Source organism: Peromyscus maniculatus, chromosome 12 (genome assembly GCF_049852395.1).
Source record: "Peromyscus maniculatus bairdii isolate BWxNUB_F1_BW_parent chromosome 12, HU_Pman_BW_mat_3.1, whole genome shotgun sequence".
NCBI classification, from domain to species: Eukaryota; Metazoa; Chordata; class Mammalia; order Rodentia; family Cricetidae; genus Peromyscus; species Peromyscus maniculatus.
The window spans coordinates 19,995,714-20,012,173 of record NC_134863.1 but is presented as its reverse complement, the minus strand read 5'-3'; the positions used below and the strand labels follow the sequence as shown (position 1 = coordinate 20,012,173).

The following is a 16,460-nucleotide window of genomic DNA, read 5'->3' as shown; positions in this document are numbered from 1 at the left end:
CTTTGCTTGGGGATATGGATGAAATACACTTTCTTATAAAGTGTGAAAATGACAGTATGACGTAACAGATTGACACTGTTATCCTGTAGCATTTTACCCATCAATGCCATCCTCTGTAAAGACAGCTAATTTCAGGGAATATCTATTTATCCATGCAGTTTATATCTGCTGAACTTACATTGTTAGGAGATACACAAGTTACCAGTCAGAGGGGAGTCAACAGGTAATTGAATAATTAATAATTGATGTGAGAGAAAAATCACTGGATGGAGAGATGGAATGTGCATTTGGAATTGTTCACACAGTTCAGAGGAATAGGGATAGCTGATCCAAAATGGAAGCTGCCTCCTTTGTCTCTTGCATGCATGCACGCACGTACGCACGCACACAGGCAAACACACATACCCTGCAAGCCTCACTCTCTGTGGTTCACTCCATACTTAAGAATGCCCTCCCCCACCATGGGCCTAAGATGTACATGAGACCCTTACCTAATGCATACACAAGACCCTTTCCTAAGGAGGACATGAGACCCATACCTAAGGAGGACACGAACCCCTCATGCTCTGAAAAAGATTCAGAAAAACCAGAGCTGTCTGTTGACTGGACAGCAGAATTAGATAAGCAGCCGGGCAGCAAATAACTAGACAAGCTGCTAACTGTAAACAGGCTGAGCACACGCTCGCTGGTCTGAGAGCCCGGTGCCCTTTGGGGGCAGTTTTTCTCAGATCTCATTTGATAAGGCACACAGCAGGGAAGCATTCTCCATACTAACTAGATATAACAAGTAGCTCATTATTGCCGGCCTGTATGACCGTTGTTATGGTCAGTGGGGCCTCTGAGGGGTGTCACTTTATTGTGGCAGTGTGAAGATCAGGGAACAGCTGAGCGCTTGAGTCAGAGAATGAAGAGAAGCCGGCAGAGTTCTGGGTAAGCTGAAGAAGGCAGGAGTTATCCTTTTTTTTTTCTTTCTTTCATTTTTCTTTATTTAGAAAATTTCTACTCACTCCACATACTATCCACAGATCCCCCCTCCCTCTTCCCACCTTCCAGCCCTCTTTCCCAAGCCACCCCGTATCCCCAAATCGAGGGCTTCCATGGGGAGTCAGCAGAGCCCAGCACACTGAGCCTAGGCAGGTCCAGGCCCCTTCCCACGGCTCGAAGGCTGTGCAAGGTGTCACACCACAGGTACTGGGTTCCAGAAGCCTGCCCATAGACCAGGGACGGATCCCGATCCCCGGCAGGAGTTATCTTGTGGACCCTCTAGGAAGCTGTGGGGAACCCATCCTGGAATCACAGCTGGGCCCTTTGCCCATAGGTTCCCGTCCTCTCTGGTGTGGGCAGAGGACGACTCCCAGGGTGTGCTTTCTACATGGACTCCCGAACTTTCTGGTGTGGTGGGAGATGGGAAGGTGTCAAGCTGCAGGAATTGCCCGTCATATCTGTAGATGAACTGGGGAGCTTACTGGGGACACAGCAGGGCATCAGGAGCCTGCCCCCTCCCCCAATACCATGTCTTGTCTTTACATACATATTGGGAAAAAGTAAAATCAAGTTAAGTTTGTTGGGTGTGTTTGAGTGAGAACACTGGGTACAGTATTCCAAGGCCATTCATTATCCATTAGATGTCTTGAAATGTTCGTGGGTGAAATTATATGACATTTGGGCTATTGTAGAAGAAAAATCGGATAATAACTGATATTGGCACATACAATTCTGGAAACATTCTTCACCGTTGCATATATTTGAAAATGTCCTAAGTAAACTGATATTAAGGTAGGGTCTTTGACTAGCCAATGGTAGCTTTAAATTTCTTTGGAGGAGCCTTTCCCTCCCAACCCCAAACTCATGTGACCTGTATAAGTGTTACAGCTCTGGGGGAAAGGTATCCTGACTTGTCGGGAAGTCAGGCTATCCCTGAAGCCGGGGTCTGAGAGAGGATGATCTCCCTGCAGGATGTGGCAATCCTGTTCCTCGCTGGTAACAGCTGAGCTCTGCTTTACCCCACTAAGGGAGTTTCCCAGCAGAGAAACTTAGTTTCTCAGCTCAGGCCCAAGATGCTACTTACTTCTCCTGCTTCGCTCTGGTGAGGGGAGACGACTGCAGAATTGTAGCAGTCTGCTCCAGCTCAGCAAAAAGTTGTTACTTCTGTTGGCTCCCAATCAGTTGCTTCTTCTGCTCCACTCCCCTAAGGGAGTCTCCCAGGAGAGATTCTGCACCCCATGCTGGCCAAAGAAGAACTTCACCCAAAACTCCTCCAAGAGATTTATTTTGGAAGGAGGAATCCAGGAGAGTGGCTGGCTCTGCCGGGCGGAGAAGGACGGCAGCACCCTGAACAGGCAGAGGGGCCTTGTTATATAGGACTTCTTAGGGGCAGAGTTGTTGCAGGGAGAGAATTTTCAGGAAGGGAGTTGGTCAGATTTCGATCCCCGTGAGCTTGGACAAGCTCTGATTGGCTAGATTTTGTGTTCAGGGATTGGTTGCTTTCATGTTCAGTTGGTCAGGGGCAGAGTTAGCTCTGGTTCCAGGGCCAAAGTGTGTTTCTTTCACTGGCCCTTTTTAGCCTTTTGGCTCTAGTTTCAGGGCCAGGATGTGTTTCTCTCACTGGCTCTGGTTCCAGGGCCAAAGTGTGTTTCTTTGGCTCTGGTTTCAGGGTCAGGGTGCCGTTTCTTTGACTGGCCCTCTTACCCTATGACCTGGAACTTGAAGTTTACTGACCTGAGCATTTCCTGAACTACAGCTACAACAAGATGCCTTTTGGATGAACAGTGACCTCTTTGCCTAGGCAGTATGGGATATCATAGATGAATGTTTCCTCTTCTTTTCTTCTCCATCTCCTCCTAGTGTTTGTGTGGCTTGGTTTCCTTCACAGGACTTGGGAGACCTCATCTTTTTCTTTTCCTCGGTGGACCTGAGAGGGATTGTGTGTTTACGTGAGACTGTGTTAGATACTGTCCATGGAGGAACAAGGCCACCTTCCGGAGCTGGGCAGGGCTTCCGTGTGGTTAGTGCTTTTCTTAATCAGATACCTGGTCCAGCTCTTCAACCAGGGAGTGGAAGCTTGGGGAAGGAGGCGGATCTTTCCTGTGATGCCTGACTCAGTTGCCTCATATTCTTTATTTGCTCGGCATAGCTAATGTCGTTTTACAAAATTAGATGTAGACGTGATTCCTTTATTTTTTTTTCCTTCCCGATTTTAGAAAAGCAATCTTCTTACTATGGTATCATTTTAAAAGGCTTGAACATATGAGTATTTCATTCCTCTCTGAGAGGGTTAGGTCGAAAGTAGGGTGGGATAAGGAGGGTGGGGAGACAACTTGGGTTTGAATCCCAACTCTCCTCTTCCAACCAGGGACAGTTTTCTCCATTGTTGTTCACCTTGATTTCCCTGGCTATAAAGAGGGGGCCGCCGCCCGCTCGGAAGCGCCGGGAAGGAGGACTGCTGAGATGATGAAGGCGAAGTGTTCAGCCCGTACCTTCGTGCCCAGCTGTGCCCATCACCGCAGTATCCGTCCCAGCCCGCATACTTCGGGAAGATGAGCTACACACATTCGGTATCCCACCCCGCTGCCGCCGCCGCCGCTGCCGCCGCCGCCGCCCCCCCTTGCTGTCGTAAAATGTGCTCCGTCTTTAAAATTGGCAAGGTGGCTTGGAGGGTGTGGCAACAGCTTGGCTGCAGAATAGAAGTGACACCCCAAAGCCCTCACGAGAGCAGCACAGAGTACCCAAGCACTTGACCACGCTGCTCCCTGGATATTTTACTGCTGCGGTTACTGGGGCTGCACTAGACCAGCCAAGGGCTGTTGGCGTCTCCATTGTCGTCTGTGTTCAGGAGCGGGCTCTTTAGTAGCAGACACATCTCCCCTGCCTCCATCGCGCGCTGTCATTTTTAGTATTCATCTCCGCTGAACATGGTGACTGGCCATCCCTTGAAGAGCACACTGCTTTCAGTGCTGGCAGGATGGTTAGGAAACTGTGGTCATCCCCTGAAGAGCACACTGCTTTCAGGGCTGGCAGGATGGTTGGGAAACTGTGGCCATCCCTTGAAGAGCACACTGCTTTCAGGGCTGGCAGGATGGTTGGGAAACTGTGGCCATCCCTTGAAGAGCACACTGCTTTCAGGGCTGGCAGGATGGTTAGGAAACTGTGGTCATCCCTTGAAGAGCACACTGCTTTCAGGGCTGGCAGGATGGTGAGGAAACTGTGGTCATCCCTTGAAGAGCACACTGCTTTCAGGGCTGGCAGGATGGTGAGGAAACTGTGGTCATCCCTTGAAAAGCACACTGCTTTCAGGGCTGGCAGGATGGTTAGGAAACTGTGGTCATCCCTTGAAGAGCACACTGCTTTCAGGGCTGGCAGGATGGTAAGGAAACTGTGCCTGGTAAAGATGCATTCCATGTATGGTAGGCTTGCTTTTTATCCCTGTACCCTCTACATACCAGGATGACAGGTAAAGCTAATTTCTTCTTTCTTAGCACAATTCATCAGTTATTAGAAGGAATCCCTGGGTCTTCTTGAATGGTTCATTCCCCAGGGCAAACATCTTTCCCTCCTCCTCCTCTTTCTCTTGTGTTTTGGCTAGTACTCTTACTCATTTCCTTTCGTGTTTTTAATTTCAACTTTCAATTTTATGTTTATTATGTGTGATTATGTATGCTGTTTACCAAATAAATATTCCTGGCCCTCTCCCATCCCAGCATGTGGGAAGGGTGTGCTTCCTTCCCTGCAGTTGGCTGGGACAGTGTACTAGTTTGGGATACTGATTCGTGAACGAAATGTTGCACCGTCTCCAGCCAGCGTTCTCACTTCCGTGACAAAACTCCATCTCCTAAGAGCTTTCTCTTACCCCACACAGTCGAGGGGCTGCAAAAGTTCTGAGTAGTCTTTCTCCCTCCACTTTTGCCCTGGGTGGAGGGAAGGAGAGCCCTCAGTTTACCCCCGGCAGTCCTATCACGTGAACGGAAAGCGAAACACTGTTCAAGTCTTTGAGATGTTCGGTTTACTGTTCAGCACAGTCTCCTGATGGACACAGCCAGCATCTGGCTTCCCTGCAAAACTGTAAGCATTATGCCTGGGAGACCATTTCTCTTCACCCGGGTATCCCTGGTGCCTGTGGGTGTAAGTACTTAACATCCCACGCATGGATGAATTCAACAAGTTTTGAGGCCTTTTCCTTCCCCAGTAAGCTCAACTTTCAGAGTGATTAACTAGTTTGTATATACAACCCCAAATGAGAAAACAATAGCAACCAGCCTCCTGGGTCTTAGGCAGAGGTGGCTGGACTTGGCTAAGTCTGCAGGTCTTTGTGTTAAAGGTTTTTGACTGTTCTGCGTGTGGCCTCCAACTCATCTTCCTATTTTAACATGGCCCCTTGGCCCCACACTGGCCCTGGCTCTTGGTTCCACTGTCCTTGCCATTGAGGAAGTGAGTGGTCTTCTTTCTCGAACGTGGCTGTGTGGAGCCGAGACGCACAGTCTTGCCAGTAACTTGTTCTGAGTTACAGAAACTTTGTGTGTATCTTCCAAAGGGAGCTCCGTATTCCTGAGTGGGAAACGTGTTGCTAACGTGTGCCCTTATACAAGTCTGGACTCCCAGGGTACTGATGACTGACAACTAAAGCAACCGATCGCTCACTGCAAGATGTGCGCTTTGCAATTCACCGTGGCTACCTTACATGCTCAGAGCTGGTACTCTGCAGTTTTAAGAAAAGCGAGGCATAGAGTTCTTAGTCATGTTCATTGTACACGTACAGACTTGAAAACCTCATGTCTACAACAGCTTAGTAGTCTCTGAAAAGGCCACTGACTTTTAGAACTTCAGTTTGAAAGGGAAATAATGAACTAGCGAGGCTTTTTGTTCCCCTTACTCTACTTGACTTTTTGACAAGTACACCATTTTATACATGTATGCTGCCAGCCCTTCTGTGATCCATGGTATAGCTAAACGAGGTTTTGTTTTATTTTGGTTTTTGTTTTGAGACAGGTTTTTTTTTTTTCCTGTAGCTTTGGAGCCTGTCCTGGAACTTGCTCTGTTGATCATACTGGCCTCGAACTCACAGAGAGCCTCCTGCCTCTGCCTCCCGAGTGCTGGGATTAAAGGCGTGTGTCACCACCGCCCGGCAGCTAATGAGGTTTTAACACTGATTGAAATACATGATACTTTGCACAGACTGTTGCCTTCTGATCCCAAAGTCCGTCTAGACACGGGAAAATAAGACCTTGACTACAAGGCATTGCTGGACTTGGCAATGACGTAGCTTTCGTGGGCGGAACCTCTGGTGATTTCTGTGCCATGTTCATTTTGTTATTACCTGATTTAGGAGCAAGAGAACCCCTCAAAGCCGGCATGCCACTGTCGTAGGTGGTGAAAAGGGCCATCATTCATCCAGGTCAAGGCCCCCAAGGAGCTGCTGAAGCTCCTCAGTCCGCACATCCTAGGGACTGGTGGAATCCAGCTTGCCCTCTCTTTGCCAAACTGTGTGTACACCAACATGCTGCCACCCAGGGACATGGTCCTGGTCCAACAGAAGTCTTGTTATAGCCAGAGGAGAGGCTACGCTATCCATTTCATTTCATCTAGTGTTTTGGGTGTCTTGAATGTGCTGGAGGCTTTTGTTCGGTTGCTTTATTTGAGCTTCCAAACCACTCTCTAGCGTGAGTCTGGTTTGCAATGTCAGGCTGATAGGTGGTGGGAAGGGACGCACTTAAGTGTAAAGTGAATTATGTCTGTTATATGCTTAGATAGTTGGTATCAACTCTGTGATGATGGTTTATTTATTTGCTTAAATAAAGAATTGGAAACTCAGGAAGCTTCAATATCTTATCAGGCTCATCTAAATTGTAAATGACAAACCCAGGACACCTTCCCAGGCCTCTTATTCTGGTCCCAGCGCTCATGTATATTGATCAGGGTCAAAAATGGCAAAGACCATGGACGTTCTTTGAGGGGACACCTTTGAGTTATTCCTACTCTTGTATACACACTACTGAATAGTTATGACCATGGCCATGCCTGGATTGTTAATCAGATTTTTCAGTGTGTTAAATAAAACTCTGTGCAGTTGTCTAAGCAGTTATACAGAATAACACTGACTCATTGGCTTTATAAAATCTTACCACAATGTGAACATGAATGGTGACTAGGAGATCGTTGGACAGCTAGAAGGCCCCACCACTACCCTCTGTGTTTCCAGCATTGTGCATTCTATTTATTTGGGAACATTAATGGCATTTTTCAAGGCCAGTTGGGTCCATTCTTTCTTGATAACTGTAGGTAACTAGATATGATCTGTTACTGGTCCAAGGTCACAGTCCAGCTTCCAGCAACAAAAATACAAAGCCAGCGCTTTGCCTGGAGAGCCTGGCTGCTTCCTTTCCAAGCCATTTTGCATTCCCGTTAAGCTGGGTCCTTGTCACAGAAAGAGCAGTGTGTAGGTGGCACTCTGACCTCTGCAGGCATGTATGAGAAGAGGGCAGTGGTCTTGGTGATGTCACTAAAGCTGTGTGGCCTCAGTGAGTCATTTCTCGGAATCTTAGGTGTTTCTTTTTGTACATCACACACACACACACACACACACACACACACACACACACACGCACGCACGCACACGCACGCACGCACACACGGAGGGAGGGAGGGAGGGAGAGAGAGAGAGATACTCCAGACAGATGATTTTCTGGATATGAGTGAGGGATGCCAAAACCAACAAATTGGGCCATTAAGAATTCTTTGGATGGTGGTGATGTTCTTAGAAAAAGATAGCCCTGCCTACATCTAAGGATGCTTCTTGGGATCTTGAGTGTGACAAAGGCATTTCTTCCTGCAAAGTAAAAGCCATGGTATCTTTACAGGGTGTTTTCATTATTTATCAGTCCAGGGCACTGTCACCCTAGAGGGTGTATCGGAGTCACAGAGGACTTTTTCACTGTCATCCCACACTGTGCCCATCATTATGAATCACTGCTGGAATAAAGCTCTGTTTGCTAATTGTGTGTGTCACAAGAGTTGAAGCCAAGAAAGCGGTAGCACACTTACCAATATTCTGAGATCACACAAAGATACTTGTATACCTAACCAAAGATGATTTATCTAATGTAACTAGAGTTACAAGACATTAAAACTTTACAACCCTTTCTCCAGCATTGTGTGTGTGTGTGTGTGTGTGTGTGTGTGTGTGTGTGTGTAAGTGTGTGTGTATGTTTAAAGGGACTCTACATAGTCTCTACATAGACACTGATACCACTTACCTACCTAGTATTTATTAAGTGGGGGCTTTGAAGATAGGATGTGTGTGTCTTATGCTATGATGGAGTTAGTTTGTTCTTTTACTTGATGTTCTGAAGATCCACAAAGTAGTATGGGGTGATATGGAGCTTATTCCCTAAACTTGAGGCCCCCCATGTCTATAAAGAGTAATATTAAGGTCTTCGTCAATAATAACTACTCCGTAAGACAAAATCAAAGCATAGAGCAAACCTCTATCTCCAAAAATATTTAGATTATGATTCATAACAGCAAAATTACAGTTATGAAGTAGCAACAAAAAATAACTTGATGGTTGGAGTCACCAGGACCTGAGGAACTGTATTAAAGGGTTGCAACATTGGGAAAGTTGAGAACCACTGGCCTAGAGGAATATGGGAAGATGGCCTTGTTGTAGAGTTTCTTAGGGGCAGATAGAAGCCAGCGTTTCTGGGGAGAGCAGACTAGGGCTGCTGTCTGTTCTTCCTTTCGTTTCTGCTGGTGAGCTCTGCTGGCTGGAGCCTCCTCTGGTGCTCTGCTCCTGAGGTCAGATGTGACTGAGAGCAAAAGGGAGTCCGTTCAGAGGCACACTTGTTACAACAAACCCTGCATCCACAGGTGCAGTGAACTCCCCTGCCCCTCTGTGTCCATGCAGAGCCCCTGGTAATCCATCTGCCACGATAGCCAGTATCAGCTCAGCTTGGCTTAAACTTAAGCCGGACACGTTGGCAAAGAGGATGTCTGGGGGTGGATAGAGTTGGGGTAGGCTCCGATTTTTCATCACAATTTTATAAAGATGCGAGCTAGCAGTCTCAAGAGGGCTAGATGGAAGTGCGTGCATCCCAGGATGAGTGTCGTCTTTGCAAGTGAGTTCTCAGCTTCTATGAGGATAGAGAGTGAAGCCCCATGCTCCCTAGGCTGCTGAAGTTCTGCACTTTTTGAGAGAAGCAGTGTTCAAAACCAGCCTAACTCCTGAATTCTAGAATTTGGCCAAGCACCTTATATTGGCTCCTTGGAAAGAAAAGTTAGTTTTAACTAAGCGTGGAAGCAGCTGTTGGAAGGAAAGACTACTATGTTTCCGGCAGGGACGGCTCCGGTTCCTTATATACAGCTGGTAAAAGCTGCTACTTCCCCAGTCCAGCAGAGGGCGAAAGGGAGATTTTTAGCTTACCATGCTTCCGCTTCCCAACCCCCAGGGATCTGTACACCAAGTGCAAGTGGCCACAGCTTCTCCAGCCGGCAGAAGGAGAAGAAGGGAGCTTTTAGCTATTTTTTGCGCAAGTCTGCCTAAAGAAAACTGTTAGAATCCAAAGCAGAGTTCATCACAGACTTTGAAATCAGAAGGCTCAATCTGATTCTTTCATAGCTCAATCCTGGGTTAAGTCGTCTTACATTACAAAAAGAAGAGGCTGACATTGAAACATGGTAACAGCCAAGATGGGGGTATTTATCTACCTGTTGCTGATTTGGCTGTCTTCAACCATTTGCAAAGGAAGATGAAATTCCTCTGTGTGGTTTCTAGTGAAGCCCATGCTTACCTGGGTAGTGTGTAGTGTTACAGTTGGGGGTCCTCAGCCTGTGCTGGCCTGGGTAGGGTGCGGTGTCACAGCTGGAAGTCCTCAGAAGCAGCCTCTGAGATAGAGTCAGGGATATTTACTGAAGAACATTCCAGTTCCACACCCCTGGGAGGGAGCCCAGGAAGGGCAGGTAGAAGTCGAGATACAGCTCATTCCCAGAGTGCTTTTCCTGAAGTTAGCCTCCATACTTGATTGTGAGGCAGAGGAAGTCTGTGATTGAGTCCGCCCGCCACTCAATGATGAGAAAAGGAGTCTTTCTAGTTGGTCAGAGAGGGAGGTTTAATAAAACCACCCATTTCTCTTCATCAAGGATTTTTGTTCTTTATAAACTGTTAGTGTATTTATTGTACAGAACAGTGTATTTCATTATGATCTTTTTATACACACATATAATATATATTTATATATAGTATACTAATATATATATATATATACATATATATATATATATTATACTAACCTCTTTCTCTTACCCTTCTTCTTCCTCCTCTCCCTCTGAACCATTTATTTCCAAATCATGAAGGATTTCATAAGTGAGATTTGATTTTTGCTCATTTATTCTTTTATTCATGTGCTTGTAGTGCTGGGACCAAACCCGGGGCCTTGCACATGCTTAGGCGAAGCCCTCAACCCCTGAGCTACACCCCCAACTTTCAGCTTATTATTCTTAGCGGCAATAGCACATGGCAGTGGTTCAGAACCATCGGCCACCAACACTGTTTCAGAACACTGCCTCGACTTACCCCCTAAATCACCCATAGCTGCACATGCTTTTGTAACTCCAGACCAGTGCCAAACAGAAAGGTCAGATGATGTGCCAGAGTTAGGATCACATTGTCCTTTGAAAGCCTCTGCAGTCACATTGAGAACTTCCGGCCCAGAGAAATACTCACGCTGGGAGAAGAAGCTGGGCGAGCGAGCCGGGCTTGGCAAAACACTAGGCTGACTTCACGTGATTGACATCAGCGTGGAGAGCCAGGGACGGCAGTGAGAGAGAGACACACACACAGAGGGCATTGGGATGAGATGTGGATGAGCTTTGGCGGTACAAGGTCAGGAAGAGTTGGAGCATATGGAGGCTCTCAGACTGAATGACTGAGCGTGTGTGGGGACTCTCCTACTCAAGGGGAGGCCTGGGAGGAGGAGGCTTAGTTGACGGTGAACGTGATACTGCTTTTCACATTAATGATCTGTCAGAGTCCTTCCCCCTGAGCAAGGGCAGGCCCTCAGCAGTGTTGTTAGCTGGGTCTGTGCAGCGCCTGAGATCTGGTTTCGGGCTGGTGCCTTTCACTGTTGGAGGTCAGAGCTTTCCACAGTAACGCACATGGCCATGTGCTTCCTGTAATAGTGTTGTCTCTTTTTGTTCCTAGGGATGGTGCAGAAATTAGATCAAAAGCTCCCTGTGGCTAACGAGTACCTGTTGCTCTCTGGAGGAGTCCGAGAAGGGGTGGTGGACCTGGACCTCGATGAGCTGAACGTCTATGCCCGCGGCACTGACTACGACATGGACTTTACGCTTCTGGTGCCGGCCCTCAAGCTGCATGACCGTAATCAGCCTGTGACACTCGATATGCGCCACTCAGCCCTGTGCCACTCCTGGCTGAGCCTGCGGCTCTTCGACGAGGGGACCATCAGCAAGTGGAAAGATTGCTGCACCATCGCAGACCACATCAATGGCGCCACCAACTACTTCTTCTCCCCCACCAAAGTGGCCGACTGGTTCTACGACTCCATCAGCATCGTCCTCTCGGAGATCCAGAAGAAACCCCAGCGAGGGATGCCAAAGGTGGAGAAGGTAGAAAAAAACGGGACCATCATCTCCATCATCCTGGGCGTGGGGAGCAGCCGCATGTTGTACGACATTGTCCCCGTGGTGTCCTTCAAAGGTTGGCCCGCCGTGGCCCAGAGCTGGCTCATGGAGAACCACTTTTGGGATGGGAAGATCACTGAGGAAGAGGTCATCAGTGGCTTTTACTTGGTGCCAGCTTGCTCCTACAAGGGTAAGAAGGACAATGAGTGGCGACTGTCCTTTGCCAGGAGCGAGGTGCAGTTGAAGAAGTGCATCTCGGGCAGTCTCATGCAGGCCTACCAGGCCTGCAAAGCCATCATCATCAAACTGCTGTCCAGGCCCAAGGCTATCAGCCCCTATCACCTGCGGAGCATGATGCTCTGGGCCTGCGACCGACTCCCCGCCAGCTACCTGGCTCAGGAAGACTATGCAGCCCACTTTTTGCTGGGCCTCATTGACGACCTGCAGCACTGTCTGGTCAACAAGATGTGCCCTAATTATTTCATCCCCCAGTGCAACATGCTGGAGCACCTGTCCGAGGAGACGGTCATGCTCCACGCCCGGAAGCTGTCCTCCGTGCGCTCGGATCCCGCCGAGCACCTGCGCACGGCCATCGAGCACGTGAAGGCGGCCAATCGGCTGACGCTGAAGCTGCAGCGGCGGGGCAGCGCCACCAGCATCCCCTCCCCGCAGTCGGATGGAGGGGACCCCAATCAGCCTGACGACCGCCTGGCAAAAAAACTGCAGCAGCTAGTGACTGAGAACCCAGGGAAGTCCATCTCGGTCTTTATTAACCCCGACGACGTCACGAGGCCCCACTTCAGAATCGATGATAAATTTTTCTGAGGGATTTGTTGACCTTTTCTTTTTCTTCTCCTTCTTGGTTCTAAGACTTAGGTAGCGTGTAGTGTGGTGTGCGATTTCTGTCCTGTTTTTTACATATCCAGCTGACATTGGATTTGTTAAGGACACATTTTTAAGTTTCCTGGTTCCGCAGGATGGTGCAGGCTCTGAAACAGTATTATTACTATTTCATATTCTGCCTGATTTTGCTGTTTGTTTTCTGGTTTATTGTCGCATATTTTTTTTTTATGGTGTTCATTTTTAAGGAGAACTTGAGCCATATAGACGACACTGCCCATGAATCCTCTTTCTTGTTTTCTCTCTCACACCCAGCGTAGATTTGTTGGTGCGTTTGGGGGAACACGTTTCATTCTTACGTATCCGAACTCTCTTCTGCTTCCGTTCTGTTTTTTGACCTTGTTCTGAGTTTTCACTGAGATGGGTATCTGAGAGTCCTAAGAACTTGGAGGCCCTGTGCATGCCGGCTGCATTTTTTCCTTTGGACCAGCGATCGGAACGGTTTCCCGTTTCTACCGGACGGAAACTTCGAGAGAAAGAATGATGATATACATCGTGTTCTGAGCAACCTCATTGAATGTAATTGTCCTCGAATCAGCAAGCATTGGATGGTTTGGAGGGGGGGTGTGATAGCTTTCCAAACAGAATTAAGGTTTCCAAATGTTAGTTTTAGTGTTTGTAATTATTTGAAGCCTTATTTAAATCCTATCAAGGAGCACACCATTCTAATTGTTATTTGCACTAATGAAGTCTTTGCCATTGTTAGAGCTGCAATGTGTGTGTTCAGTGTACATTAACATCCGTTCTGGAAATACCGTCGATTTTCATTTAGTCCTGTTCTCTCCGTCAGTAGAATGAGTCTCTGCATTTGTCTAGTTCTCCTTTAATTGTGGGTCCCGTTTTACCCTCTTTGATAGTTCTGGTTCCTGCCTTACTGAGGGAAGTTTTTAAAGCTTTATACCTGTTCAGTGACTAGCTAAAGCTTGGGAAGATAATACTTGACAAAGTGGGTGTCTTTGTATTTATTTTTTTTGGGGGGGGGTCTAGAGATTTTTCTCTTCCCCTTTCCTTTTATAAAGTGTCTTTATTTCTCCTGAGACCTTGATGGAAAACAGACAGGCAGAATTATCCCCAAATTGAAGATATCGTACCTGGTCAAAGCAGGTTTCACCGTAGAGCAGGAACCAGGAAATAACCTGAGTGGCTGTGTTGGGATAAAGGAGTCCTATTTTCTGACTGAAACGATTTGCCAGATTTAGGTGCTGTGGGATTTAGGTGCTGGGGGGTGGCGCTGGCCCGATTTGGTGTGAACGGAATGAGGCAGACAGTGGTGCTGGAGTCATTGATGGGCTTGCTGGTCTAGATGACCCATGATGTCTGCTAACGGAAAAGTTTGGGTCTTGAACGTCCAGACTCATAGGTTGGGTTTTGGCCAATTGAAATCAGACATATGTGGTCTTGGAGTTTTGCATGGGAATTAATGTAATGCTTATAAATCATTCAACAATCTCAAACACAAAAATAAAAAAGAAGCATACTGGCCTTGGAATTTTTGTTGTCATTATTGCTTTGTAATCTCCCAAGTTTCCCCCCCCCCCACACACACACACTTCTTTCCTCCCATTTTCACTGTGTCGCCCCTTACTTTTAGCCTGGAACTCTAAATCTTTCAGCCTGAGCTCGGAGTGCTGAGATTTCAAGTATGTATCACTACACCCAGCTTTGAAATTGTTTTCTTCTTAGCAATGTGGCAGTGGTCACAGTAAGTACAGCCTCTGCCTTTAGAAGTCTACATAGTGAGCAGCCTGTGTTCTTTCCTCCCATGTTCCTGGTGGTATATACTTATCCTTCACACAAAGTATGACCTCATTAAACAACTGGTTCCCAGATCCAGAGGTGCCTCCTGATTAGAAAAGCCAGTAGATACAAACCTATTTTTCCTTGGTCACAAACATGAAGGAGTGCCATCCAATCCCAGTTCTTCCAGCTGGGGACGTACCCCATGGAGAGCCGGAAGAGAAGCACATACTCCTCCTGAATATGGAGGAGGAAGCATTCGGGTTATATTGGTACTGACAACTATTACCCAGTCATGGCAGCTGACATCAGATGGCACTGTGGGAGATAGAAATGAAACCGTGAGTCCTCAGAATCCCAAGCCCAAGGCTGCTTCCGTTATGTGGACTTCCTCATCACCAGTATTTTAATTAGTTTTGAGTTAGGTTCAGTTCATCACCATAGTTAAACAAATACGCCAAGCTGAGCCGTTTTGGTTGGTGTGTGTACCTTATCTTTCTGGGATAGCTATGAAGGATTCATATCCTTGTATCCTTATATTTAGAGCTGGTATATGCTGATTTCATTGATTCCTGTCTAGTCTGTATAACTACTTTAGCCATTTTGTTAATTGGATAGGTTAAAACAAAGATATATGATTGATGTGGGCAAATTTATTAAAAAAAAACCACTGCTCTAAAGTCTGTTGTACTGTCAGGACATATCCAGAACCAACGTCTCAAATACAATTAGCTTCATTTTCCACATCTAGTCATGGTGGAGAGCACAATATTTAAATTTCACATGGAAATGTGAAAAGACCTCTGGGTGTTGGTAATTGTAGCACCCATTGTTTAATCTCCAGAATTCCTGTCCAGGCCACAAACCTAAGACACTCTGAGGTCAAGGGTAAAAGTATGGGATGTTGCCTAATGCTTTTTCCTTAAACATATTCCATTGAGTTCTCACCAGGCTGTCCTACAGCCCAGAAGATTGCTTTATACCAGGTAGTTATGAGTCACCTGATGTTGGCTATTGGGGTATGACCTTGTGTCTTAGGGTTTCTGTTGCTATGAAGAGACAGCATGACCACGGCAACTCTTATAAAGGAAAACATTTAATTGGGCTGCCTTACAGTTCAGAGGTTTAGTCCATTATCATCATGGCAGGAAGCATGGCAGCATGCAGGCAGGCAGACATGGTGCTGGAGAGGTAGCTGAGATTTCTGCATCTGGATCATCAGGAAGAGAGTGAGACCACACTCTACATTTCAGAAAGACCAGGAAGTACTCAGTCCTGTTAACCATTGGACCATCTCTCTACCACTCCCAAAGTGTAAGGTGTGTGTGTATGTGTGTGTGTGTGTGTGTGTGTGTGTGTGTGTGTGTGTACACATACATGTGTGTGCGATAGAATAGTTACAGAAGTTAAAGAGGCCACAGCAGAGTTCAGGAAATCCCAAAAAGGCCTCACTCAGAAGCAGAAACAGGACGCTGAGGGATGTAAGGCAGATATCATGGGACTAGGGGAGCTCATAATTAACTCTGGTGGGAGGGCTGTTGCATGTGCTATTGCAAGGGAAAAATCAGTAGCCATCTTGAGGGATGCTTCCCCCTCCCCTCCTCCAAAGGCATTTGCTGACCAGCAGTTTTAGAAGTGATCAGAAATTGAACTTATAAGGCTGGGATAATAAATCTATGCATCCTGGACTTGGCAAAACAAGGTATGGGGAGTAATGGTCTCAACTGACCAGAAGTTGACCTTAGAGGAGTGTAGGACTGCAACAATAAATCTGAATGTGTCAACAAAAGCAGGACATAGGGAATAAAAATTTATGTCTCTATAGATACCCTGAATCCTGTTAGCAATTAGTAACCTTATGCTTACCCCCCAACCCCCCACCTCATCCAATCCCAAGCTGCATGTAAACTTTTCCTATATAAATCCCTTAAAGTGAATGCTTGGGGCGTTCTCCACCTGCTGTGGTGGATGGTGGATGGTGGACCAAGCTTGCTTGTTTTGTTAATAAAAACCTCTGTGCTTGCATTGGATAATGGCTCTGTGGTGGTCTTGCTTGGGGGTCTTGCGACCTGGGCACAACACTGTAAAATCAAGTTGTAGTGCCAAACTGAGCTGAGCCTCAGACTTGAGTTCAAGCTGCAGATGAGCTCCCCATGCAGGTATCAGTAGTGGGGACTGAGCAGAGCTGAAGCTGG

At 47.0% G+C, this 16,460-nt stretch overlaps 1 protein-coding gene across 3 annotated transcripts in view; it reads left to right on the top strand.

The window, feature by feature from the left end:
• Positions 1-14,017, top strand: part of Mb21d2 (Mab-21 domain containing 2) — a 119,150-nt gene extending 105,133 nt beyond the window's left edge. For all 3 annotated transcript variants that reach the window (XM_006974466.4, XM_042259122.2, XM_076548665.1), the window contains exon 2: positions 11,189-14,017. In XM_006974466.4, coding sequence (XP_006974528.1) covers positions 11,189-12,453 — 1,265 coding nt within the window. In that variant the 3' untranslated portion in view covers positions 12,454-14,017. The remainder of the gene's footprint in view (positions 1-11,188) is intronic.
• The last annotated feature ends 2,443 nt before the right edge of the window (positions 14,018-16,460 follow it).